This window comes from Mus musculus, chromosome 10 (genome assembly GCF_000001635.26).
Source record: "Mus musculus strain C57BL/6J chromosome 10, GRCm38.p6 C57BL/6J".
NCBI classification, from domain to species: domain Eukaryota; kingdom Metazoa; phylum Chordata; class Mammalia; order Rodentia; family Muridae; genus Mus; species Mus musculus.
In genome coordinates, this window is record NC_000076.6 from 127,230,233 (window position 1) to 127,254,355 (window position 24,123).

Sequence of the window (24,123 nt, forward strand, 5' to 3'; positions counted from 1 at the left end):
AACCCCTCCCATCCTGAAGCCCATGCCTCTGAACTGGTAAACTGAGGCACTCTACCCTCACCACTCCAGAAAATAGTGGGTTTGGCTGGAGACCTAAGCAAGCCCTTAGGAGAAAGCTGGTCCACATGAATCGTACCCAACCCCGGTACAACCCCTCCCTCCCCAGCTGTACCAGGAATGGGATGCAGGGCAGAAACCACACTAGGCACAGGCTGTTCCACGAGCTCTCCCTGACAGTATCGTTTTGTTTGACCCTCCAGTGAGAGGAAGGTTCTGTTCGTGTCTGTTGTAAACACCTCTCATCTTCCCTGGGAATCCTGCGTCTTCATCACTTACCATTGTCCATGTTGGCCTTCTGGTAGGAAGCCAAGGGGGCAACAGATGTGGCTCCGCTGCTGGCAAAGCTGGAAGGAGCAGAATACAGATGCAGCCCACCATTCTGAGAGCCACTATGCCCACCTTCCTCCCGGTCACTCACCCTTTCTATGCCTGCAACAGAGGCCACCAATCATGGCGACAAGGAGAAAGCACCCACCTCCTAACCACGACCCAGAAGACCGCGAAAAGGGTTAGAAACCACGGGACTCAGGAAATGCATTTTTAAAGGAACCAAGAGCTGACACCACCCTAATGCCTTCAGAGGGCCCAGATGGCCTTGGGCTGGAACTGCGGCCACACCCACGTCACTCACTACATATCTGAAGTGGAGCTAGGCGCAGCCTGCAGGTGCAGGTTCTGGTAGTTCTGGAAGAGGTTGTTGGTGTAGCTGATACACTCGGGGCTCCGGGTGCCGTAGGGGTTGGTGGGTGAGGAGGCAGGATAGTGGCCAGGCCTCACAGGCTTAGCTACAGAACAGAAGAAACAACCGTGAGAAAGCTATCATCGGTTACCCGAGTCTACCTGGCCCCAAGGTCAACCCCAGCAAACCACAAACTGACAGCGTCATCCTCTGGTGGAAAGGCTGGGGACTAAAAGCAAGCGTTGAGTGGTCTGGCACTTAGGGACTGGCTGCGTTTGCCTCAGGTGGCGATGCGGTCTCACCAGCTGACATCCACTCACCGATCTGGGCAGAATGGCCCCGCTTGCCGGAGCTCTTGTACCGCACGGCTTCTTTGATGCGGTCCACCTCCTGCTGGTATCTACGCTTGTCCTTCATAGCGCCCTCCTTGGCCTCCTTCAGTGCACCCTCCAGGGCCTTAACTCTCTCAGCCGTAGCCCGAAGTCGTTTTTCCAATTTAGGAAGCTCACAACGCAGATCTGCATTGTCACGTACCAGCTGCGGAGTGAGCCGCACGGGAGAGCCCAGAAGAAAAGCCGGTGACCCAAAATAGTCACCCAGAGGAGCGTGGGGGTTGGGAGAAGAGAGAATAAAGGACAATCAAGGCCCTGTCAAGGGACCTCCTTGCTCTAGCAGTGTGTGGCTCTAGCCGGTTCTTCCATCTCCCTGTTTTCTTTTTTCCTTTTTTTTTTTTTTTTTTTTTTTTTTGGTTTTTCGAGACAGGATTTCTCTGTGTATCCCTGGCTGTCCCGAGCGCTGGGATTAAAGGTGTGTGCCACAATGCCCGGCATCTCCCTGTCTTCTAAGTGGCAAAACCTGCAGCTCTGCTATGGCCCTGTCCACGCGCCATCCATCTGGACACTCCCGTCCGTCCACTGTACGCCACAGCCCATGCCCGACCCACAGCTCCAGGGCCCCATGGGGATGAGATGGCTGAGTGAGCGTGCCAAGGCAGGACAGCAGGAGCACATGACAGAGGGTGGACACAGGCTGAGAAGGGCGCGGCAGGTGAGAGCCTGGCAAAGTAGAAGCTAGGCTCTGTAGAAGCCAGGCTCTGGGACCCATGCAGCCACACACACAGAGCCTCGCAGGAAGGAAAGGAAGTCCTGAGATTGCACAAACGTTTGTGCTCACTGCCTTTCCCCAGGGACCCCCTGGGCTGTCTTCCCCTACCCTGTTAAAATTATGCCAGAGTGTGATGGTAACCACTCCGCAGTGAAAAGGCCATTGGATCATTTTGCAGTGTCTATACATTGATGGACACTTGAAACTACTCAGGTGCAAGGCCTTGGGAGCTGGGAGGGAGGGAAGAAGGCAGGCAGGTCAGCACAGCAGAGAGCATGATGGGAAAGGGACAGAGCTAGAATCTTCTATGCAGCTTTAGTTGATTAGGGACATGGAATGTCTCTCCGCTCCTGGTTTAGCTTAACTGGTGGCAACTCTTATTTCCTTCACAGACTGCTTCTGCTAGGGAGGGACCTTGCTTACTCCTATCTGTCCTTTAGGGGAGCGGTTTTTGGAGTTTGGGACTTAGAGCAGAAGCAGAGGCTTTGAGGAAGGAAAAAGAATTAAGTAAGAAAAAGAAAGACAGGCAGACAGTGACATACTATGTAGCCCAGGCTGGCCTAGAACTCACGATATAGTCTCAGCTGCCTTCAAACTCTACCTTCTCGGGTACTGGGATTCCAGGCCTGTGCCACCATGCCTGGCCCCAGTTTGGTATGGATGGGGGTTGAACCTGAGGCTTTGTTTGCCAAAGCTCAGCAAGCATCCTCTCAGCGTAGCTACCCCCTAGCCTGCACTGTTAAAGATCTCTCAGGCTGTTATCCAGCTTTTCTCTTGAGATGTTCTACCGTTTCATAATAAGATAGGGAAGGAAAGATAACAGTCAAGCCCTCGGAAAGTCAAAGGACACAGACCCAGCAGCTTATGACCAAGTCAAGTTTAGCAAGTTTTCAAAAGGATATACTCACTAAGTCCTTACTGTACGGCACGGACACCAGGCTTGGGGGCGGGGGGGGGGGGGGAAGGAGGGCTTAGCTGGAGAATGGGACCAGATGGAATTAAAGGTAGATTTGAGAAGGGGGGAATGAAATTTAGGTTGGGGCTTATTTTATGAATCAATTAGAGGGCCTGCTACCAAAATACCGAGAGCATTGGTTCCTTGGTGTGGACGAGGATGCTTCTACTGTGGACACGCCCAACATTTCCTGTCCTGATTCCTTGGGACTGCCCTTTAACATAGACAGCCCATACCTTTGAAACCCAGGCTTCCACCTACAGAGCAGTAACAAGCAGCAAAGGGGGATAGAGAGGCAGCCGCTCAGTGCAGGAGTTCTGACTGGCGCCCACTAGAGGCTGGGCGGGTCACGCTAAGAACATCATTTACTGTCCTGCACACCTGCTCCAGGTAGGTATATGAAGTGTTTGTTTTTGCTAAGAAAAAGCCCAAAACCCTTGTTTTCCTTATAGCCCTGTCTGAAGTCTGGCAGTATGATATCCGGACCCTGATCCCATCATAGGGCCGAAGAGAGACACACCCATGGCCTTGTGCAGGCCAGGCAAGTCTGTTGCTGACCCATCTCCCAGCCCTTGGACCCCGATGTGTCTCCATCCTGCATGCATTTTAACCTCTTCTTGCAAGGTGGGGGACTTTCACTTTAAGCAAAGATAGGCCGAGAAAAACCCTTGAGAGGGGAGAATAGGTTCAGAGCAAAGGTCACTGCACACGTGGAATCAGATAAAGTACCAAGCAGGGACTTGTGGGGTAAGACACCGGGACCCGGCCTCACGTTCTCTCACTCACCTGTTTGTGAACCTTTGTAAGCTGTTCCAGGTTGTTCTCAAGAAAGGAGATCTTCTGCTTTTGGGAATGAATCCCCCCACTGTCCTCGGGCTCCATTTCTGCACTCTGGTTAGATGGAAGAAAGACATGGCTGTCCCGAGGCCAAATCGACCCCACAGGGGATAACAGGCTGGAGAACCCCGAGACAGGGAGAGGAGTGCAGGGGTGGGGTGGCTTGAGAACACGCTTACTTTCTTGACTCGAGTCGTGACGTCTTGAACGAACAGCTTGCGAAGGTTGTGGAGGGTCTGGAGTTCACGGGCCTGGGGGGAATAATGCAAACTTGGGGGCAACTGGAAGCCAGGTCTACCTTCTCCCTCAGGCTATATAGTTGTGGTCTGTCATCCCAAAAGTGCAACTGACTCACAGTAAAAGAGCAGGAGGGACAGGGTAGGAAGAGGTGAGGAGCACAGGGGAGAGGTGAGGAGCACAGGGGAGAGGTGAGGAGTGAGGAGCATGGGGGAGAGGTGAGGAGCATGGGGGAGAGGTGAGGAGCACGGGGGAGAGGTGAGGAGCACAGGGAAGAGGTGAGGAGCACAGAGGAGAGGTGAGGAGCACGGGGAAGAGGTGAGGAGCATGGGGGAGAGGTGAGGGGGACAGGGAAGAGGTGAGGAGCATGGGGGAGAGGTGAGGAGCACAGGGAAGAGGTAAGGAGCACGGGGGAGAGGTGAGAGGCATAGGGAAGAGGTGAGGAGCACAGGGGAGAGGTGAGGAGCACAGGGAGAGGTGAGGGGCACAGGGAAGAGGTGAGGAGCCCAGGGGAGAGGTGAGGAGCACGGGGAAGAGGTGAGGAGCCCAGGGAAGAGGTAAGGAACATGGGGGGAGAGGTGAGGAGCACGGGGGAGAGTGAGGAGCATGGGGAAGAGGTGAGGAGCATGGGGAAGAGGTGAGGAGCACGGGGGAGAGGTGAGGAGCACAGGGGAGAGGTGAGGAGCACGAGGGGGAGGTGAGGAGCCACAGGGAAGAGGTGAGGGGCACAGGGAAGAGGTGAGGAGCATAGGGAAGAGGTGAGGAGCACGGGGAAGAGGTGAGGAGCCCAGGGAAGAGGTAAGGAACAGGGGGGAGAGGTGAGGAGCACAGGGAAGAGGTGAGGAGCACGGGGGAGAGGTGAGGAGCACAGGGAAGAGGTGAGGAGCACGGGAGAGAGATGAGGAGCATGGGAGAGAGGTGAGGAGCACGGGGGAGAGGTGAGGAGCACAGGGAAGAGGTGAGGAGTACGGGGGAGAGGTGAGGAGCACAGGGAAGAGGTAAGGAACAGGGGGGAGAGGTGAGGAGCACAGGGAAGAGGTGAGGAGCACGGGGGAGAGGTGAGGAGCACAGGGGAGAGGTGAGGAGCACGAGGGGGAGGTGAGGAGCCACAGGGAAGAGGTGAGGGGCACAGGGAAGAGGTGAGGAGCACAGGGAAGAGGTGAGGAGCACGGGGAAGAGGTGAGGAGCCCAGGGAAGAGGTAAGGAACAGGGGGGAGAGGTGAGGAGCACAGGGAAGAGGTGAGGAGCACGGGGGAGAGGTGAGGAGCACAGGGAAGAGGTGAGGAGCACGGGAGAGAGATGAGGAGCATGGGAGAGAGGTGAGGAGCACGGGGGAGAGGTGAGGAGCACAGGGAAGAGGTGAGGAGCACGGGAGAGAGATGAGGAGCATGGGAGAGAGGTGAGGAGCACGGGGGAGAGGTGAGGAGCATGGGGGAGAGGTGAGGAGCACGGGGGAGAGATGAGGAGCACGGGAGCCCTCTCCCACTCTGTTTATGTGGCATAGACACTCACAACTGTCTCCTCCAGCCCCTTGAGGTCCTGCTTGGACTGCTCATGTCGCTCATACAGAAATCTGCAGCAGGAAAAATGAGAAAGAGAGATAAGAAAGACCCCTTTGGACACTCCTCCCCAACACTCCCTTATGTTTTTTTTTTGGTTTTTTTTTTTTTTTTTTTTTTGGTTTTTCGAGACAGGGTTTCTCTGTATAGCTCTGGCTGTCCTGGAACTCACTCTGTAGACCAGGTTGGCCTTGAACTCAGAAATCCGCCTACCTTGCCTCCCAAGTGCTGGGATTGAAGGCGTGCACCACCACAGCTGGCCTGGCAATTCTTTTTGCTGGTGTCTTTCCCTCTCTCCACCCTTTCATGCTTGCATCCTGTGACTCTCCCCACAGAGGCCCCCCATGCATCCCGCATCTGCACATGTCTGCTGGTAGGTGTGTCACTCACGTCAGCTCCTGGAGCTTGGCGCTCTTCTCGTTCTCTTCATTCTTCAGCCTCTCATAGTCGGCCTGAAGCTTCTCCAGCTCTAACTGGAGCTTCTGGTTCAGGCTGGGGAGGGTGGGACATAAAGAGACACTCAATGGGGGGGGGGGGGAGGAAGCCCCGCCCCTCACACCAGCCCTGATGCACCCGACTTCAGATATCAGGGATACACACTGGCTCTATCGGGGATACACGTCGGCTACCACTTTCATGGCAACATGGGACCCCGAGTACTGCAATCATAAAAGTTCCAAGGACAGGTCTAATCCTAACTACTTGTGTCTTTTAATTAATTTTTTATGTGTATGGGTGTTTTGCTTGCGAGTATGTCTGTGTGCCTGGTACCCAAGGAGGCCAGAAGAGGCAGTCAGATCCCCTGGGACTGGAGTTACAGACGGTTGCGAGCCACCACGTGGTTGCTAGGAATCAAACTCAGGTTCTCTGGAAAAGCAAGCCAGTGCTCTCAAACTACAGAGCCACCTCTCCAGCCCTTCTCGTGTCTCTCAAGTTTGGGCCTCAAGGCGTGTCACTGTTGAGGACATTAAAGATCCAGAAGGATCGCTGGAGTGGCCACAACAAGATGAGGGGACTGACAGACACACTGGAGCCACCTCTAAGCCCCGCCCCTTACTCTTTCAGCTCATCAATGGTTTTCTGTTTCTCATTAATCTCATCCCGGAGGCGGGCCAGCTGCCGGTGATGGGCCTCACGGTGATTCTCCATCTGTAGTTCCAGGGCCTTCTGCAGAGAGCACAACCCCGTGCTCAGAGCCAGACCCCTAGGCTGACAGTCAGCACAGCCCCTGCCCTGCCAGACAGCCATTCCACACCTCCCCAGCTCACCTTCACCTCCTCCGCGTCCTGTGTGTCTGGCTCCTTGTCTTTCAGAGCTACCTCGTGTACAGTTTCTAAGTGAAAGGGAGGAAGACAGCTTCCATGACACCAGCTCAGGTCCCAGGGGATGGGCGCATAGGGACGTTCTGGTTTGGGACAGTCCAATTTGCCTTGTCAGGGGTGAGGAAGAACAGAGGGTCTAGGATTCGAGTAAAATGAGCGACGTGCAGAGGCCAGGCTACATGAGGAGAAGCACGTGAGCCGACAACCCAGGACTCAAGCTGATGCTAAGTGAGGAGCTGTCCGGCCATTTCCTCCAGTGTGTGTGACTGTCCTAGGGGTCCCTCTGGGACCTCAGATCCAAGGAGCCTCACCGTGCGCCTGGAGCCTGGCAAGCTCATCGCTCAGGGAGTCGTAGGACTCTTCCAGGTGCCGTTTCTTCAACTCCACAGTCTGCATGTACTCCGTGAGTGAACGGATCTTGGCCTCATGCTGGTGGGGGAGGAGAGGGGTGGATGGCATCAAGGAGACAGAGGTATAAATGATCTTTCACTATAAACTGCAGCTATCCTCCCACGCCTTCCCTCATAGCCTCTGTGAGGTTAAAGGCCATGATCCTATAGAGACCCTTCCTTTAGGCAATGGGGTCAAAGGTCAATGCCCCCTAAACTTCATGCCTGGATCCTCTTCCCTGTCCCCCTAGTTCTTCAGACCTTGATCTCCATTGTTGGGAGTTTATCCATCACCCCAGAACAGCTGTTCTCATGCTATGGCTCCCATCCTCAGACGCTCACCTGTGAGATGAGCAGTTGGCAAGATGACAGCTCCCTACCGGTCACCTCCATCTTGCGATGACACTCCACCTGGAGGTTCTCCAGCTGCCGACATCGCTTAACCACGGACTTCACCTCCGACTTGATCTTGCTGATGTAGAGCCGGGCCACCGTGAACTCCTCCTCGATGGCCCCACTGATCTCCACGGGCTGAGGGTGGGCAGAGGAGGGAGAGCTGCTTCTCTGAGGCGGGAAGCCCTTACCTGCATCCCTCCCCCTCCCCATCTGACTCGCTCTCCTTCTCGGGTACTCAAGGAAGCTGGGAACTCATCAACACCTTCGAGCAGTTTGTGCTGGCTAGTTCTGTGTCAGCTTGACACACGCCAGCATCATCTGAGAGGACGGAGCCTCAATTGGGAAAATGCCCTCATAATACCAGACTGTCAGCAAGCCTGCAGGACATTTTTTTTTTTTTTCAAATAGTGATCAATGCAGGAGGGTCCAGCCTACGGTTGGGTTGGTGGTTCTGGGCGCTATAAGAAAGCAGGCTGAGCAAGCCAGTAAGCAGCGCCCCTCCATGGCCTCTGCTTCAGCTCCTGCTTCCAGGTTCCCTCAGTGGACTGAGATCCGTAACAGACCCTTCCCCCCTCAGGTTGCTTTGGTTACAGGGTTTCACCACAGCAGCGGTAACCCTGACTGAGACACGGCTCCTACTAACTAGCATCTCACTTCAAAGCCTCTATTCACATTCAGATGCTGATAGTTCTCCCGTCTGCCTTGAAAACCACTGAGTCTTGTCTTTGTTTGCTTCATCATCCTTGCTAGTCTCGAACCCCTGACTTGAAGCCTGTCTCACCCTACAGAAGGGCGGGGACCACAGCTGCTCACCTCGGCACCCCGAGGGACTTTCTTATGTGGGTAATCTGGTCCTGCCCGGCGATCCCAATAGGTCACGTTCTTACACACAGATTTGCATGTCAGTTCTACCCTCTGTCACCTCTAGACCCTGCTAATGTCACCTGGATGGCACCGCCCTCCGTCCCACTCACCAGCTTAATCTCGCCGTTGCCCACGATGACACTGAACTCACTCAGGTCCCTCATCAGCCCATTCAGCACCTCAGCGATCCGCTTTCGCTGGTGTCCACTGACCTCCTGGAGCCGCTGTAGCTCGGACTCCAGGGACAGCATGGTGGCCTAGGGACAGCCCCTAAGGTCATTACCATTACCAGCCTCCTGCTCCCCTTCCCAGCTTGAGCAGAGCCTCGCATGTCATGTAAGACTCTGAGGGCTGCTATGGGGAGAACACAGACCCTGCAGAAGCCTCTGGAAGAGAGAAGGGCAGATTGCAGAGGCAGGGCGGGCGGGGGAGGATGTCTCGACACACGCAGCAGCAACAGCGCAGGGGGCAACGTCAGACAGCAGTGGAGGGAGGCAGAGGCGCTGTGAGGGCCCCCGGGCCCCTCGCCGGCCACTCACCACTTTCTGGGACAGCTCGTCCACCAGCAGCTGGTTCTGCTGGCTCTTCTCCTCCACCTCCTGGGACTTCTGGTCGTAGTTGACCGCCAGCTCCTCTAGGGCCTGCAGCACTTCCTTCACCTCGTCCTTCGCAGCATCGTTCTCGGACTGCAGGTGGCTAAGCTCCCGCTGGACCTTCTCGTTGTCTCCCCGAGTGGACACGAGCAGCTTCGGAGAAGAGGCAGGGTATTCGAGACCGCGCACTGTCTGTGTGCGCGAAGTTCCAACACCCCAACCCGGCACACGCTTGGAGTACACGTCAAGGGGCAGAGAGCTCCAGGCTTCGTTAACCGGAATGGAAAAGCACGGGGCTCTGTCACCTGGACTTAAGAGCAACCCGGCTGGTCATTACGTCTGTTTTAGATAAAGCTTCATGTACCCAAGGTTTGTAGCCAAGAATGGCCTGCACTTCTATCCTGATCACAAGTGTGCACCAGATGCCAGGTCTATGCCACCGCCACTGTTTTATGCTCTGCTAGGGACCAACCCCAGGGCTTCATGCATGGCACGCTCACACACTACCAACAGAGCTGCATCGTCAGCAGCTCTGGCCCTGGGTTAAAGGAGTGTTGCTTGATTGGCAGGGATGGAGACCATCCCTCACTCTGACCGTTACCTCTTCCTGGTCCAGCATCTGCTGCTTCAGCTTCTCAATGAGCTGGCTCTGCTGGTTGATCTCATCATCCTGTCAGAGATGAGAGGGGATGTGAGCGGCTACTTCTCCCAGTTTAGGGTGCTGGGATGGGAGGGAGAAGCCAGAACCCCTAAAATCCCGAGTCGGAAAGCTCACACATAGAAAGGAGGCCTTTGCCCTGTTTCCCTAGGGGGTGGCAGCACCCTTTCAGTCTGTCTGGGACAACCTTGACACCACACAGCTAAAGTTTACACATCCATACCCTCTGGCCTGGATCTCTCCTATTACCACTCCCATATAGCCAAATCATTTAAAAGCAGAAAAATCAAAATAGGGCTGGAGAGATGGCTTTGTGGTTAAGAGCACTGACTGCTCTGCCAGAGGTCCTGAGTTCAATTCCCAGCAACCACATGGTGGCTCACAACCATCTGTAATAGGATCCGATGCCCTCTTCTGGTGTGTTTGAAGACAGCAATGGTATACTTACATAAATAAATCTTTTTTAAAAAGTTATTTAAAAAAAAAGAAAGAAAGAAAAAACAAATTAAAACTTTAAAACTTGTGGGTATTTTATTTTATTTTGGTTTTTTGAGACAGGGTTTCTCTGTGTAGGCCTGTCTGTCCTGGAACTCACTCTGTAGACCAGGCTGGCCTCAAACTCAGAATCCACCTGCCTCTGCCTCCCAAGTGCCAGGATTAAAGGCATGCACCACCATTAAATATTAAGTGTTGCCCAGCTTGTGGGTACTTTCTGAGACAGAGTCTCGTGTAGCTAAGGCTGGTCTCACAATGTGGCTGCAAATAACCTGCAACTCTTGATCCCCCTGCCTCAACCAAATAAATAAATACAGACAAGTGGAACCTTGGCCAGGATCATGGTGTGTATATGTGTTAAGACTCAGTCTCACCATGTAGCCCAGGCTGGCCTAGAACTATGTATCCCAGGTTGGCCTCAAATTCCCAATCTTCCTACCTCAACCTTCTAGGTGCTGGGATTATAGGTAGGAACAGCACACCTGCATCATCATATGATGTGTGTGTAAATCTTTTAAAATATTTTAATTTTATTATTTTATGTGTATGGGTATTTCTTGTGCGTATGTGTCTGTGTACCCATGTGTGCCTGTTGCCTGCAGATCCAGAAGAGAGCATCAGATCCCCTGAAACTGGAATTACAGATGGTTGCTAGTGCCATGTAGGTGCTGGGAGTCCAACCCAGGTCCTCTGGGAAAGCAGCCAGTGTTCTTAACCGCCAAGCCGTCTCTCCAGCCGGAAAGCTTATGCATAATAACCAAATCCACTTTGGAAAATGGACTGGATATCTATTTGAATTTTTTTTTCCAGACAGGGTGTCCAGGCTGGCCTCAAACTTCTTATGTATCTGAGGATTGCCTTGAGCTAGCTCCCAGTGCTAGGATTACAGGCGTGTGCCCCCATGTAATGTGCCTGGCATTACACGCTGCTGGAGACTGAACCAAAGCTTTGTGCATTCCAGGCAGGCACTCCACCAAGTGAACTAGCTCCAAACAGACATGTTTATGAAGAACTGTTAATGGGGCGGAAAACCACTTGTAATGTAATGCTACCTAAAAGACTGGAGTCCATCAGGGTGGCCGCACTGGTAACCCCAGCACCAAGGAGGCTGAGGCAGGAGAATCAAGAGTTTGAGGCTCACCTAAAATGTGAGACCATCTAAAAGAAAGCTACTAGGTGCAAATGACTCCAACTGTATATATACCTCAGCTGCACGATACCCGAAGAGGGGTTAAACATTAAGTGTTGTCTCTACGTGATAATGACCAGTATTTTTCATGTTCTTTTATTTTTAAAACTCACTTTCCACATCATAATGGTTGTACAAACCAACTTTTAGACCAGCTACAGTGTGCGTGGACTTGAGTGGTGTGCGCACAGGGAAGTCAGAAGCACTTGTGGGCGTCACTTCTCTCCTCTCACCAAGTGGGACCCTGGATGCAACTCAGGTCATCAGGCCTGGCAGCAAATGCCTGTTCCTGCTGTCTCACTGGCCCAAACTCTGTGACCTCGCATGTCAGCCTTCAGCTCCCTACACAATGCGAACTCACCTTGTCATCAAGCTGCTTGTAGAGACGGCGGATCTCTTCCTCATATTTCTGCCTTTCCTCAGGTGCGATGCGTACCACAATGGATGAGTTGTCATTCACAGGGGTCTCCTCGCAGAGCTCAGCTCCCAGAGCTGAGTCCTCTCCAGCCAGGCGCTCAGTCTCAGGCACATTCTCTCCTGACAGACGGACAGGAGAGGAAAGACCGTGTGGATGTTAAAATCATCAACCCCACAGTATCTAGCAACAGTATCTAGCGTCACCTATGCGACAAACCTCTGGATGTCTAAGAGGGAGTTTCCAGACTGAGTTAGTTCAAGTGAGCAGATCCACCTTAAATGTGGGCAGCACTGTGTAGATCCACCTTAAATGTGGGCAGCACCAGGCAGATCCACCTTAAATGTGGACAGCACCAGGCAGATCCACCTTAAATGTGGGCAGCTTCCTGACTGCAGCTGCCTCTTGCTCCTGCCACCACACCTTTCCCTGTACTCTCAGACTGTGAGCCAGCGTAGACACTTTCATCCCTGAATTGCTATAGCTAGGTGTCATGCCACAGCAACAGGGCAAGTGGCCTGAGTCCACCCTGGCAACTCCCCAGAGCCAGGATCTCCAGGCCCTCAGGCTCCGTTCCCACAGCCTTGCTTCCAGAGGTTGCTGGCCTTAAACACTCCTAGACAGGGCTGTCCCGAAGCCACTGTCCCTCACTCCCATAGGATCCCGCTCTAACCATTGCGCCACCGGCTAAGCTCAGCCTCTAGCTTCGCAATTGTCTCCTTCTGGGCCTTGGTCTTCTCCTTCTCCTTCTCATACTTCTTCTTCCACTGCTCAGCAGTCAGCTCCAGATTCACTGAGGCAGTGTTCTTGATGGTCTTCGCCCTGAGCAGAGAGAAAAACAAAGGTGAGACTCCAGGCAGTCCTTGGTGATATGGTGTGTGTGTCTATATGTACCTGTGTGTGTGTGTCTATGTGTGTATGTGTACCTGTGTGTGTGTCTATGTGTGTATGTGTACCTGTGTGTGTGTCTATGTGTGTATGTGTCTATGTGTACCTGTGTGTGTGCCTATGTGTGTGTGTATGTATACCTGTGTGTGTATGTGCCTATGTGTGTATGTGTCTATGTGTACCTGTGTGTGTGTGTCTGTGCCTATGTGTGCCCATGTGTGTGTCTGCCTGTGTCTGTGTGTATCTCTGTGTATGTCTGTGTGTCTCTCTGTGCTTGTGTGTGTGTGTCTATGTGTATGTCTGTGTGTGCCTATGTGTCTGTGTATGTTTCTGTGTGTGTGTATGTCTGTGTATATGTGTCTGTGTGTTTGTGTGTCTGTGTGTATGGTATGTGTGTGTGTGTCTGTGTGTGTCTGTGTGTGTATGAACAGGAAGGGATGGGACAGCAGCAGTGCACCGGGGACCCTCTGGGGACTCTGATACTGACCGCTGTCCAAACATGAGCGTGGACTTGGTCTCTGCGTCATTGTAGCTGGACGGCGAGCAGCAGATGAACATGGTAGTCCTGCAGTTCCCTCCCAGAGAGTCCTGGAGAATCCTCGTCATTTTGCTGTCGCGGTACGGCACGTAGCTTTTCTAGAGCAGGAGCAGACCGTGAATGTGAAAATGATTTCAACTGGATAATAAAGGGCAGGGCTGCTCCCTGGGGATTGCGGCATGATTAGAACTCGGGGAGAAGGGGAGGAAGTGGAGGATGGGGGCAGGGGACACTCACGGTGCCCTCTGCCAGTGCAGAGATCACGTTCCCCAGGGCCGACAGCGACTTGTTGATATTCTTTGCCTCGTCCAGAACGGCTCCCTCTGCCCCTGTCTTGCTGACCTGTCAGAGAAGGAAGTACAGGACAAGTGTGTGTGTGTGTGTGGGGGGGAGGCTGGCTTCCTCCTCTCCACTTAGAAAAAGAGGGAGAGAACGGAGAGGGGGATAGAGAGAGAGAAGCTTAGCCCTTTCCTTCGCTCACCTGAGCCCTCTTGCCGAAGCTCTCCTCCCTCCTTTGTATCAATTCCATGAACTATTAATGACTGGGAAATTCAAAGTCAGAGGGCGAATTGGTGGCTGCCAGGGGATGGGAAGTAGGGAAAACAAGCACTCTAGGATTCGGCAGTAATGGCAGTGTATCATATTGAGAACAAACTAAATTGTGGATTATTCGGGGGCGAGGGTGGGAAGAGTCTCACCACGTAGCCCAGGCTGGCTTCACACACATGCTCATGTTGCTCCTGCCCACTGACTGCAGGGATCACACATGACACCCCCATGCCTGACTCACGACTATTTACTCGTATGTGTGGGTGCTTGTGTGTGGAGGTCAGAGGTCAAGTTGGGGTTGCTCCTCAGAAATTGTCACCTTAACTGTCTGAGTCTCTGTCTCTCACTGGAACCTGGGGCTTTCCGGTCAAGCCATGCTGGCCGGCCAGTGAGTCCCCAGGATCTACCTGCCTCCAGCTCCCGGAGCTGGACTTAAAGGCATGCACCACAACGCTCGGGTTTTTACACGGGTGCAGGAGACTGAACTCAGGTCCTCACGTTTGTTAACAAGCACTTCACCAGCTGAACCCTCTCCCCGGCCCTGTGCTTTGTTTTGCTTGAGACAAGCTCACTAGTCCAGGCTGGCCTCGAACTCCCTACGTTGCTAATGATGACCTTGAAGTTCTGACCCCCCTGCTTCCATCACTGAGGAGATAACAGGCGTGTACCAGTATGTCCTGCTTATGCAGGATGGAGAGCAAACCCAGGGCTTCCTGCTTGCTAAGTAAGCACTCTACCAGATGAGTTATGTTCCCAGCCTTGGAGTATCAGTGTGTGTGTGTGTGTGTGTGTGTGTGTGTGTGTGTGTGTGTGTGCATACGAGAGAAAGAGGAAAGAGAGAGAGAGAGAGAGAGAGAGAGAGAGAGAGAGAGACAGGCAGAGAGAGATTGGGTCAGGGAGCATGCACAGCATGTATGTGGTTGGAGGACAACCTCAGGTGTAGGTCCTCAATTTCTATCTTGTTTACCTTGTTTAAGGGTGGGTCCCTTCACTGTTCACTGCCGATTACACCACCTCCCTCTGACTGTAGGAGCACTGCTCTGACTGTAGGAGCACTAGAATTACAAACCTGAACCACCATGCCTGGATGTATGTGCCTTCTGGAGACCTGGCCTCAAGTCCCAGGGCTTGCATAACAAGGGCTTCACATACTGAGCCATCTCCCTGTGATATATTTTAATGGTGAAATATTTGCTTATTACTGGGGAGGGCTTGTAATATTATCTGTCTGTTCCTCCCAAGTGCTGGAGTGAAAGGCGTATTGCTACCACACACGGCCAAATTTATTTTTCTTTCAAATATAGTTTTTAGAAAGGCAAACTTTCCCCGCAAGGACTCCTTTGCAACTCGCCCCCCCCTCCCCACTCCACCTTCCTCCCGAGATCCCAACCTTCTCGCTTCCGGCCAGATCCACGAGGTACAGCTTCCCGCTGAGCTTCTGCTCGGTCTCTACGTTCTCCTGCTTGATGTTGATGAGGAAGATGCTGTGGCTCCGAGAACTGTGCTCGTTCATGTCTGTGGGAGACGAGAGAGAGACAAGAGTCCTCAGAGAGCTGCTACCCTCGGCCACAGAGCCATTGGCTGCCATTCCACCCACCGAGAGAGAAAGGGCACCCAGGCCCGTCCCCACGGTGGCATTTCCCAGGCAGTGGGCTACCTCCTCCCCTGCTTGCTTTCCCCCAAGTGGGCACAGGAGAGAGGCGAGAAGACCCCCAGACCCAACAGCTCTTTATGTCCCCACTTACTGGTGACAGCTACGTGACGGTTGGACTTCCCCTCATCGATCACATCCAGAATCTCCTCTGGGCTGGACACAAAGCGTTCGGTACAACCCTGCAGGAGGCAAAGAGGGGGCGGGGCCATAAACTTTGATCTTCAGATCGAGCTGCCCACATACCACCCAAGGGACTTTGGGGGGCTCCACTGACCCCCCCTCCACGCACACTCTTAATGTTCCACTATGCATGAGAACCCACCCGGCTCTCACCTTGACAAACGGCACCCGGTTTTTGTCCTCATGCACGGACAGGTTCGTCTTGGTCACTGAAATCAAGACAGAGCAGGGTGAGAGAGACCAGGACCCCCACCCCTAGGTAACGCTGCAGGCACGCTCGAGGTAGGAAGATGCCCCACGGACACCCGAACACCACGTTCACAGGCAGGCCCTATCCCTCCATCCTCCTCACAGGACTGCAGCTATTATTGGGCTCTGTGTGTCAGGGCTGAGCCTTGAGCTCACTCCGACTCTCCCAGGCTTTGAGGGGTTGGGTTTTTCCCCCTGTTTTTGTTTCTGCAGCTGGAAACTGGACATTGAACTCAGAACCCCATGCTGGACTTCCTGCCTAGGTTCCCATCCCTGATTCTTTCTCCTTCTTTCTCTGTTTTTCCACATCAATTGGGGTTTGAACCCAAGGCCACACACATGCCTGGTGGTCTCCACTACGCACCTCCGTCCCACCCCTTTTGATTTTTTTTTTCCTTTTGAGACACAATCTTGCTAAGTTGCCCAGGGTGGCCTCAAAAAAAGTTACAATCTTCCTGCCTCCGCTTTTACAGGCAAGCACCATGGCTCCTGACTGAAAATTTTGTGGGGGAGCAGAGCAAAGGGACTGTGGCGTGCGGAGGAGGCATGTCCTTGACTTCAGTCAAGCCCACCCCAGTGGCTGGTGTTTAGGTTTAACTTGGTCTGGACTTTAACAACTGCTGTACTCCTGGGTTGGGGGATTTAGAGTGGAAGGTGGCCAGCAGCTGTGGCCTTCCAGGAGGGTGTCCCTTTCAAGTTCTGAGAACCGACTGCAAGCCTGCAGAGGAGTCTCCAGCCATCCTGAAAGCAAATATCCCAAGTGATATGTCTGCCAATTTTGTTCTGGTTGGGCACATTCGGTAATCCTGTCTGCACCACAGCATCTTCTGCACCTTTTAATAAACTTTTTTTTTTTTTAAATAAAACTGAAAAAAAAAAAAAAAAGAGGCATGTCCTGGATGCTCAACTGGAACCACGCTATGGATGGAGGTGGTCTCTTTGTTCTCGACCTCCTCACATGCCTGTACCCACAGGGATCAAGCACTTACCATCCAAAAGGTCACGGATCTTATCCAGGTAAATCTCGAAGTAAGATACCTGTTAGGGAGAAAGGGGGCGGCGTGAGGAGGAGTTCTGTTGTTGTTGTTGTTTTAATTTTATTATTTTTTTTTGTGTGTGTATGAATGCTCTGTCTATTTGTATGTCTGTGTATCATGTGCATGCATGGTGCCCATAGAGGTGACAAGAGCCCATCAGATCCTCTGGCACTGGTTGTGAACCACCCTGTGGGTGTTGAGAACTGCAGTCAGGTCCGCTGGAAGAACAGTCAGTGTTCTTAACCTCTGAGCCATCTCTCCAGCCCAAGGGGGTGATCTTAACTCCAACACAGGAATCTCAAACCAATATGACAGGCACCAGGACAGTGGAGGCTGGGACATTCTTGGCGGGAAGTTGGGGTAACCAGAGTAAAGATTCAGCTGGCTTATTCTGGGCCTTCTCCGTCGTCATCGGAGGCCCCCAGAAGTCACATGCTGATCACCTTAATGTGGAATTCAAGGTTCTCATCCATGGAGTAGATGTGGTTGAAGATGTCTCGAGCGATCCGGGGAATGATGCCCATCAGCTGAGGGTCGTGCAGCTTCCCCTGAGGAGTGAAGGCATGCCGGAGTAAGGCTGAGGTGCACAGGGAGACAACACTGAGGGGATACGGGGGTGAGCAGTGACATGAGGGGCATCCTCAGTTGGGAGAAGGTCACCACCGTGGCTGCCTGTGAATGGAAGCTGACAGCTGAGCAGCGTCTGGACTATCAATGCTGCTGGATTTCTAGATACAAGGAGGACAACTGGAGTCACGAAAGGGAGTGGAAGTGTGAGGGCTGAGGGACGCCTCTAAACCTCCCTACCACATTGTCCCTCACTTCATCCTCCAGACCCATCTGCCTCTGACTCAGCTCACCCCCGACTCCTGGATTTCCCCCGATAGACTGACTTCTTGATCTTCTTGACCTTCCCCGGAATCCCTCAAGGCCTGAGTCAGAACCCTCACCTCCATGGTATGCGTTTTCCCTGAGGATGTCTGTCCATAAGCGAAGATTGTGCCATTGTAACCAGCAAGGACGTCTGAAAGAGAAGGCAGAGAAGGCTGCCTGGTGGTGGCGGTGGGTAATGGCGGACACGAGAAGTACATCCTGAAGGCAAAGTCTCTTACCTTTGACGATCTGCATGGCACAGGCGTGGTAAACCTGCTCCTGAGTGGTGTTTGGGGGGAAGACGCGGTCAAAGACATATGGCTTTCCCTGGAGGGGAAAGAAAACAGGCCAGGCATGAGCAGGAGAGTGATGTGGAAGTGGGATACCTCAGACCTTTCCATCAGCCTGCGCAGGGCATCTCTCTCTCTAGCCCGGAAAACACAAACACACGGGATGGTGGCAGATAAGAGAACCCGTGGAGAGAGGCTGAGTTTACCGCTGATGGGGGGGTGGGGTGGTGCTGCGTGGTAGGGTCACCAAAGGCGTGTCACATACTTAGGCTGGGTAAGGGGATCCTTGTCTGGATGCGATGTTCTAGCATCCCACTAAGCCCAAACGCCTTCCCGGGGAATCAGACAGAAAAAGACAAAAGAAAACCGGAAAGCAGGGAAGGATTCATTAACGGTGAAAAAACCCTCAACGTTTACAGGTATCTTCCTCTACTGAGCTTCCTCTACAGGGGCTGGGGAGATGGCTCAGATGCCAAGAACATGCACTGCTCTTGCAGAGGACCTGAGTTCTGTTTCCAGGGAAGCTTACAAAAGTCCTTAACTTGCTGGGCAGATGTGGTGGCACACTCCTTGAATCCCAGCACTCCGGAGGCAGAGGCAGGTGGATTCTGTGAGTTCAGCCTCATCTGCAGAGTTAGTTTCAGGACAGCCAAGGCTACACAGAGAAATCCTGTCTTGAAACATCACGACCACCACAAGAGTCCTTAACTCTAGCGTCAGGGATTCCGTGCTCTCTTACGGTCTCCCAGCACCGGGCACACATCCATACACTCACGTACATACAGGGAAAATAAAACACTCATCATATAAAAATGTCTAAAAACATGTACTAAGTAAAAGATGCAAAATTGGATTGGTGACACAGGTGTAGAATGTTCCCTGGTGTGCAGGAAACATGCGTGGAGGGCCGCTGTGCAGACAATGGCGCAATTCCATCGTTCTGAAAGAAAAATAGGAAATCGGAAATGGGGGTGCCCCTTTAAGGACCTGTAACTCAGGGGAGAGCGCTTGTCTACCATGAACAAAGGCAAGCACAGGAACAGCAGTAGAACGGACAAAACAGATCATCAGAGCCAGGCAATATGCTGCGAACCTCTAGATTCAGGGAACTAAGCAAAGACATTCTACTCAAACGCAAGGTCAGCTCTCTGCCGTCCTAAGTGACAGATTCCTCGGTTGTGTCTCCCTGCCAATCAGACCTGTTGAATTATTGCTCTAGAGTCAACCTGTCCAACTGAAATGTAAGCCTCTAGATCAACCCATGGCAGAGCTTGGGAGATGAGCTTTTAAAAAAAATTAGAGAAAGTGCCACAACCTCTGCCAAAATAAAGGCGACTTGGCTGGAGTCAGACCTACAGCTGCAAGCACCCTCCTACAAACCCAAGGTAGATTTGGTTATTTTGGAAAGGGAGACCATGAGAGATGATACTTTGTGTCCTGCGTTGCTTATGTTATAAAATCGGTGGTAGCATTTATATATTGTTTTGGCTCTTTGTGTATATTTTTCAGATGGTCTCACTATGAAGCCCTGGCTAGCCTAAGTAACTCATGATTGCCTTTGAACTTTCAGCAGTCTTTCTTCTGACTTTCAAGTGTTGAGACTACAAGGCCTTGATTAAACTATTTAAGGGCCTGGAGAGATGGCTCAGTGGTTAAGAGCACCAACTGCTCTTCCACAGGTACTGAGTTCAATTCCCAACAACCCCATGGTGGCTCACAGCCATCTATAATGGGATCTGATGCCCTCTTCTGGCATGTAGCATACATGCAAATAGATCACTCATATATACAAATAAATACATAGTTTTTTAAATTAAATAAGGAGCCACTTAGGAATCTTATTCTTTTTCAAATTAATTAATTAATTTTTATGTAAGTGAGTACACGGTCGCTGTCTTCAGACTCACCAGAAGACAGTATTAGATCCCATTACAGATGGTTGTGAGCCACCATGTGGTTGCTGGGAATTGAACTCAGGACCTTGGGAAGAACAGTCAATGCTCTTAGCCATCAAGCCACCTCTCCAGCCCAATAAGTAAATGTTTAAAAAATTTAAAGATGTATTTTAGCTGGCTGTGGTGGCTCATGCCTTTGCTATCTGCACTCAGGAGGCAGAAGCAGACTGAGGTCTATAGAGTAAATTCCAGGACAGCTGGGCTACACAGAGAAACCTTGTCTCGAACAAACAAACAAACAAACAAACAAACAAAAACAAAACAAAAAACACAATAAAAATGGATTATTTTTATTTTTTTAATTATGTGTTTATGTATGTGCATGTGCACGTGAGTGCAGGTGCCCAGAGAGTCCAAAAGAGCATCGGGTCCCTTGGCGCAGGAGTTAAGGTGCTTCTGAGCTGCCAGATTTGGGTGCTATGAACAGAAATCTGGTCGTCTGATAGAGCAGTATACATTCTTAACCATTGAGCCATCTCTCTGGCTCTATATTTATTCATATAAATATATATATACACACACACACACACACACACACACACTCTCTCTCTCTTTTTTGAGACAGGGTTTCTCTGTGTAGCCCTGGTTGTCCTGGAACTCACTTTGTTGATCAGGCTGGCTTTGAACTCAGAGATCCACCTGCCTCTGCCTGACAGGGATTAAAAGCATATGTCAACACTACCCTGCTTATTTAAAATGTTTTAGTATCTCATAACTACACACTAATATTCCATTACTGAAGACAGCACTCACATTGATTGCAGGACATAAAGAAATCAACCTCAAACCGACCACGAAACTTCCTCCCTGCTAGCGAGCTTTCACAGTGCAAGAGGGTTCTATTCGGGCTTCTGGTGGGAGGAGAAAACAACAGTGGTCTCACCCAGTACTTGAACATTTATGCTACAGTTCTGATGTGCCAGGCAACATGTACACAGTGGTGCAATAAGAGGACAGTTGGTGTCAGGAGCCCCACCGGAGGGGAGGAGAATTCACACCTGAAACTGTAATCCAGCTCAAAAGCCCATTGCTAAAGCCAGCACTCTACAGGCAGAGGCTGATAGGTTTCTGTCAATTCGAGGCCAGCCTGGCCTTCATAATAAGTTCCTACAAAACAGGAAAGTCAGGGCTACATGATGAGACCCTAGGGTGAAACCTGCTCAATGGACATGTCTTCCACTGCATTCTAAATATTTATATTTATAGGCCTGAGCTTCTCCCAACCTTGGCCAGAGGATCTTCTTTTTAAGCGGGTTATCAGTTAAGTGCAGAGATCTGTTAATTAGTGAAAGTACTAACAAAAGGTACTGTATGCTCATCCCTAAATGGGACATTTGTGTCAAACCCCCCACACCTTACTCCAGACTCAGGGAACCTTGAGGAAGAGGAACAGAAGATGTACGAGCTGGAGGATAGGGAGAACTGTGAAATGCTTGCTGTCTTCTGGCTATGACTTGTCTGTCTCACTCAGAGCTCACAGCAGCTCCTATCACCCCAGTAAAGGCAACAGGATCTCTGGTTGTTTGAGGCTAGCCTGGTCTACATAGTGAGTTCCTGGCCAGTCAGTGCTACATAGTAAGATCCTGTCTCAAAACAGAAAGAAACAAAAAACAAAAAACAAACTTTGGGTGGAGAGATGGTTCAGGGTAGCATCGGCTGCTCTTCCACAGGACCTGGTTCATTTCCCAGCACCCCTATGGTGGCTCACAACTCTCTGTCACGTGGGATCCAGAGGATCTGATGGCCTGATGGCCTCTTCTGGCTTCCATGTGCACCAGGCATGCACGTGGTACAGAGATACACACATGCAAAACACCCATACATGTCAAAAAATAGCAAAATTAATTTTTAAACTGGGGCTGGAAATGCACCATTGGTAGAATGCTTGCCTACCATGTTCCTGGATTTGGTCCCCAGCGCTAAATAAAGGAGGTGTGGTAGCTCGTGTCTGTAAGCCTAGCACGGTGGAGGCAGATGCTGGAGGATGACCCCAAGCCGTCCTCAGCTACCCAAGGACTTCACAAAGCAAAAGACTGAACAAAAAAAAAAATTTTTTTTTAAATTAAATCTGGCTTTTGGTTAAAACCAGCCGGAAGCACTTATTTGGCTGCTCCATGATCAATGCTACCAAAGCTGGGGGGCAGCGGGGATGAGAGGCTTCGAGAACACCTGCTATAGCAAGGGCAAGACCCTGGGCTTGATCCTGCCACCAAAATATCAAGTTACACTTAAAAAGGATGACGCCCGGAGATGGAGTTCACAAAGGAGAGGAGTTGGGGAAGCAGCTCCTTAATGGGGCGTGGCAGACCGGTTCTAGCAAGTCATCCTGCTCCATCAAGGGCTGAAATATTAATACTCTGCACCAGGATTCCAGTGCTAGGGATGTGGTTTGCAAGATCACTTACTGAAGTGATAAGAAATGGACAGAAAGAAAACGTTAACTCCAGAGGTCTGTCCTAAAGAAAACCATAAGATAGTCAAACAATTGGAGTGTGGTCCAGTGAGTGTGTAGCATACATGGGACCCTGAGCCCTCATCAGCCTCAGCACAGAAGGAAAGAAGATGGGATGGGGCCGAGGATGGGAGAGGAAAAAGGAATAAAAGTTTTAAAGATTATATATACATATATGTATATTATACATCACTGTATCTATACATGTATTTATATACATATATGTATATACAAATATATATTTATACATACATATAAATATATTTAAATGTATACAGACACACATTTTATATATGTGTGTGTGTGTATATATACATATATATATGTGTATACTTGTGTGTATATATCCTGAATAGGAAAACATGCTAATAGCAGCTATCCTCCATTAGAGAGCCTCCACTTTTATTTCATTTGATTATTTTTGGAGGACAGGCCCTCATGCCGTAGTCCGGGATAACCATCAATTCATGGCAAAGCCCCTCAGCTTAGTTTCCAGAAGGCTGCGCCTGCGGAGGGAGCCACCGTGCTGCTTCAGTCTGAGGCTTATGGTTGTTGCTGTTTTATTTTGCCTTTTACTTAAAACTTTTCTGCAGTCTTTGTGACCCAAGTCTCGTCGCTTTGTGAGCCTGGTCTTTAAGTCTGAGCTCTCTCTCCAGCTCACTCCTAGCACTCAGGGTGGCAGCAGAGACCGGCATATTTCAGTGAGTTTGAGGGCTAGCCTGGTCTACAGAGTGAGACCCTGTCTAAACAACAACAATAGCAGCAGCAGCAAGAAGAACAAACTTTTTTCCCCCAAAATAAGAAAACTTCTTTTTTTTTTTAAATCTGAAAATCTACTATTTTTGTTTTGGGGGACATTCAAAAAGTGAATTCTGGCTTGGAATTCACTGTGGACCATGCAGGCCCTGAACTCAGAGATTCTCCTGTCTCTGCCTCCCAAATGCTAAGGATAAAGGTGTGAGATACCACACCCAGACCAGAAAGTCTAAAGTTGATTTCTTTTAGCAAATTTATTTATTTATTTATTTATTATTTATTTATTTATTTATTTATTTATATGAACACACCTTAGCTGTCTTCAGACACACCAGAAGAGGGCATCGGATGTGAGCCACCATGTGGGTGCTGGAACTCAGGACCTCTGGAAGAGCAGCCAGCCAGTGCTCTTAAGCCCTAAGCCATCTCTCCAGCCCCAAGTCTGAAGGTTTTAAACAAAGAGATTGATCTCTTTGTTCAGCAACATGTGTGGGGTGGTGTCAGTGCTCAGGAGACAAGCCTCCCAGACCACCCCAGACAGCAGTCACTCAGCTGCTCACACCAGACCACCCCAGACAGCAATCACTCAGCTGCTCACATGTTGGATGAGATGGATTTTATGTGCTGATATGGAAAGATTTCCAAGGTTCAAAGGTAATTTTTTTAAAGCACAAAATAGCATATATAGTATGCTAGCACATGTACAAGAGACATATGTGTGCTGGCTAGTTTAATGTGTCATCTTAGAGGTGGGAACCTCACTTGAGAAAATGCCTTCATAATATCAAATGGTAGGCAAGCCCGAAGAGCATTTTCTTAATTAGTGATGGGGGGTGGTGCAGCTCCTGGTTGGTAATGTCAGCCTTGGGCTGGTGGTCCTGCACTTTATAAGGAAGCAGGCTGAGCGAGCCTTGAGAAGCAAGCCAGTAGGCAGCATCCTCCATGTCCTC

At 51.0% G+C, this 24,123-nt stretch overlaps 1 protein-coding gene across 3 annotated transcripts in view; it reads right to left on the minus strand.

The window, feature by feature from the left end:
* Positions 1–24,123, minus strand: part of Kif5a (kinesin family member 5A) — a 40,654-nt gene that overhangs the window by 4,538 nt on the left and 11,993 nt on the right. For all 3 annotated transcript variants that reach the window (XM_030244919.1, NM_001039000.4, NM_008447.4), the window contains 25 exons: positions 17,960–18,047; positions 17,798–17,871; positions 17,291–17,395; positions 16,800–16,848; positions 15,715–15,770; positions 15,473–15,560; positions 15,118–15,242; positions 13,416–13,520; positions 13,128–13,276; positions 12,426–12,574; positions 11,699–11,874; positions 9,597–9,665; positions 8,942–9,148; positions 8,513–8,659; positions 7,485–7,673; positions 7,065–7,182; positions 6,700–6,764; positions 6,489–6,598; positions 5,822–5,923; positions 5,385–5,445; positions 3,815–3,886; positions 3,585–3,689; positions 1,060–1,276; positions 692–845; positions 337–404 (listed from right to left, as the gene is read on the minus strand). In XM_030244919.1, coding sequence (XP_030100779.1) covers positions 337–404; positions 692–845; positions 1,060–1,276; positions 3,585–3,689; positions 3,815–3,886; positions 5,385–5,445; positions 5,822–5,923; positions 6,489–6,598; positions 6,700–6,764; positions 7,065–7,182; positions 7,485–7,673; positions 8,513–8,659; positions 8,942–9,148; positions 9,597–9,665; positions 11,699–11,874; positions 12,426–12,574; positions 13,128–13,276; positions 13,416–13,520; positions 15,118–15,242; positions 15,473–15,560; positions 15,715–15,770; positions 16,800–16,848; positions 17,291–17,395; positions 17,798–17,871; positions 17,960–18,047 — 2,848 coding nt within the window. The remainder of the gene's footprint in view (positions 1–336; positions 405–691; positions 846–1,059; positions 1,277–3,584; positions 3,690–3,814; positions 3,887–5,384; positions 5,446–5,821; positions 5,924–6,488; positions 6,599–6,699; positions 6,765–7,064; positions 7,183–7,484; positions 7,674–8,512; positions 8,660–8,941; positions 9,149–9,596; positions 9,666–11,698; positions 11,875–12,425; positions 12,575–13,127; positions 13,277–13,415; positions 13,521–15,117; positions 15,243–15,472; positions 15,561–15,714; positions 15,771–16,799; positions 16,849–17,290; positions 17,396–17,797; positions 17,872–17,959; positions 18,048–24,123) is intronic.